Source organism: Buceros rhinoceros, unplaced genomic scaffold (assembly GCF_000710305.1).
Source record: "Buceros rhinoceros silvestris isolate BGI_N320 unplaced genomic scaffold, ASM71030v1 scaffold12869, whole genome shotgun sequence".
Taxonomy (NCBI): domain Eukaryota; kingdom Metazoa; phylum Chordata; class Aves; order Bucerotiformes; family Bucerotidae; genus Buceros; species Buceros rhinoceros.
Window position 1 is genome coordinate 2,993 of NW_010430972.1, and position 1,414 is coordinate 4,406.

Consider the following 1,414-nt stretch of genomic DNA (forward strand, 5'->3'; position numbering starts at 1 on the left):
GGGACAGAGACTGACACACTCTGGTCACACAGACCTTTCTGTGCAGGATTTCCACTGCTCCTCCCAGGCCACCGAGCTTCTCAAAGACGGGCATTTTAATCACAGAATCATTTGGTCGGAAGAGACCGTGGAGATCATCGAGTGCAACTCGCCACCTGCTGCAGGGTGAGGTACACCAGAGCCAGGCAGGAAGGACACATTTCACAGCGTTATCTCACCTGCCCCGAGCATTTCTGCCCCGAGCCCTCCCGGGTCTGACTCCGTCTGAGGTACCTGCCCCTCACTGCAGCTTGGCAGGAGGCAAAGGCATAAATTCCTCGATTCCTAGAAAGTCCAGTGAGGCAGAACACAGGACGAGTCGGCAGCGGTGTCTCTGAGTCCTGGTCTCTTGCCATCCCCGCCTCTGGCAGCGTGTGGGCACTGCGTGTCCCCACACAGGGACCCTGCTCAGGGGGTCCCGTATGGTGATGGGTGTCACTTGGTCAGGCCCTGGAAGTTGGGCTCCGTAGAGGGGGGCAGTGCTGCCTGCCGGCTCAGCAGCTTGTCCAGGGTCTTCATTTCAGCATCTCGTCTCTCGATGTCCTCAAAAGGGATCCAGGACATGTCGTGCTGGAGCTTGTAGGCACCGAGAAATTCGTGGGGACTGGTCCCCCACTCCTGGAGGAGAAAGCAGAGCTTCACATGGCTGCTGGGTCTCCCTTGGAGCTGGGCTGGGCTGTCCCTCAGCCCAACCTCTGCCCGTGCGGGATGGCCCTACCACCTTCGAAGTGGTCCCAGCTACGTGACCATCCCATTTTCCAACCTAGAAACAGGCTCGACAACCCTGAGTCTAAGAAAGGTCGAGCTCCAGCGCTGCAGGCACAGTGGCATGGGGATACACGATCTCCTCGACCTCCACAGAGCTCCGCCACATGTGCAGTGCTTTGCTCTGACGTCACCGGGCACGTGAGAAAATGGGTGGCCTGGAAGGAGGATACCCCCAAGACCACCCCTATGGAGCTGCAGATGAACGCGCTCCGTGGGCTGCAGCCCCTGAGGAGAGCGTCCTGCCAGCCCGCTGCAGCGACAGGGATGGCCAAGGCACCTCCTGCTCTGGCACTGAAGAGCTGCAGGGACCGAAAGGCAGAAGCTGGGTCCAGGCTCCCAAGAGCCAAGCCTTGCGCACCAAGAGCTGAAAGAGCTTCAGAACATGGCTCTCACACCAGCAGCTTAACTCAGGGCGAGGACAAATGCCACCTGAGCAGGGGCCACCAAATGCCCCCACCAAGCTGGTGCTTTTGTCTTGGGTCCAGAAGTGCCCAAGCACCAGAAGCGGGGTTGGTTTTTTTCCCCTCCCTGCTTACTCAGGGGCTGAAACCACTCACCTGAGGAGAGAGGATGGAGAAGTATCGCTGGCCCCTCTCCCGCCTGCACA

At 59.5% G+C, this 1,414-nt stretch overlaps 1 protein-coding gene across 1 annotated transcript in view; it reads right to left on the reverse strand.

Annotated features, from left to right (window-relative positions):
- Nucleotides 1-474: 474 nt before the first annotated feature.
- Nucleotides 475-1,414, reverse strand: part of LOC104499698 (chromosome unknown open reading frame, human C1orf50) — a gene marked incomplete at its 5' end in the record, with an annotated part of 3,010 nt that continues 2,070 nt past the window's right edge. The window contains one exon of the mRNA XM_010143242.1: nt 475-661. Within this exon, the coding sequence (XP_010141544.1) occupies nt 475-661 (187 nt within the window). The remainder of the gene's footprint in view (nt 662-1,414) is intronic.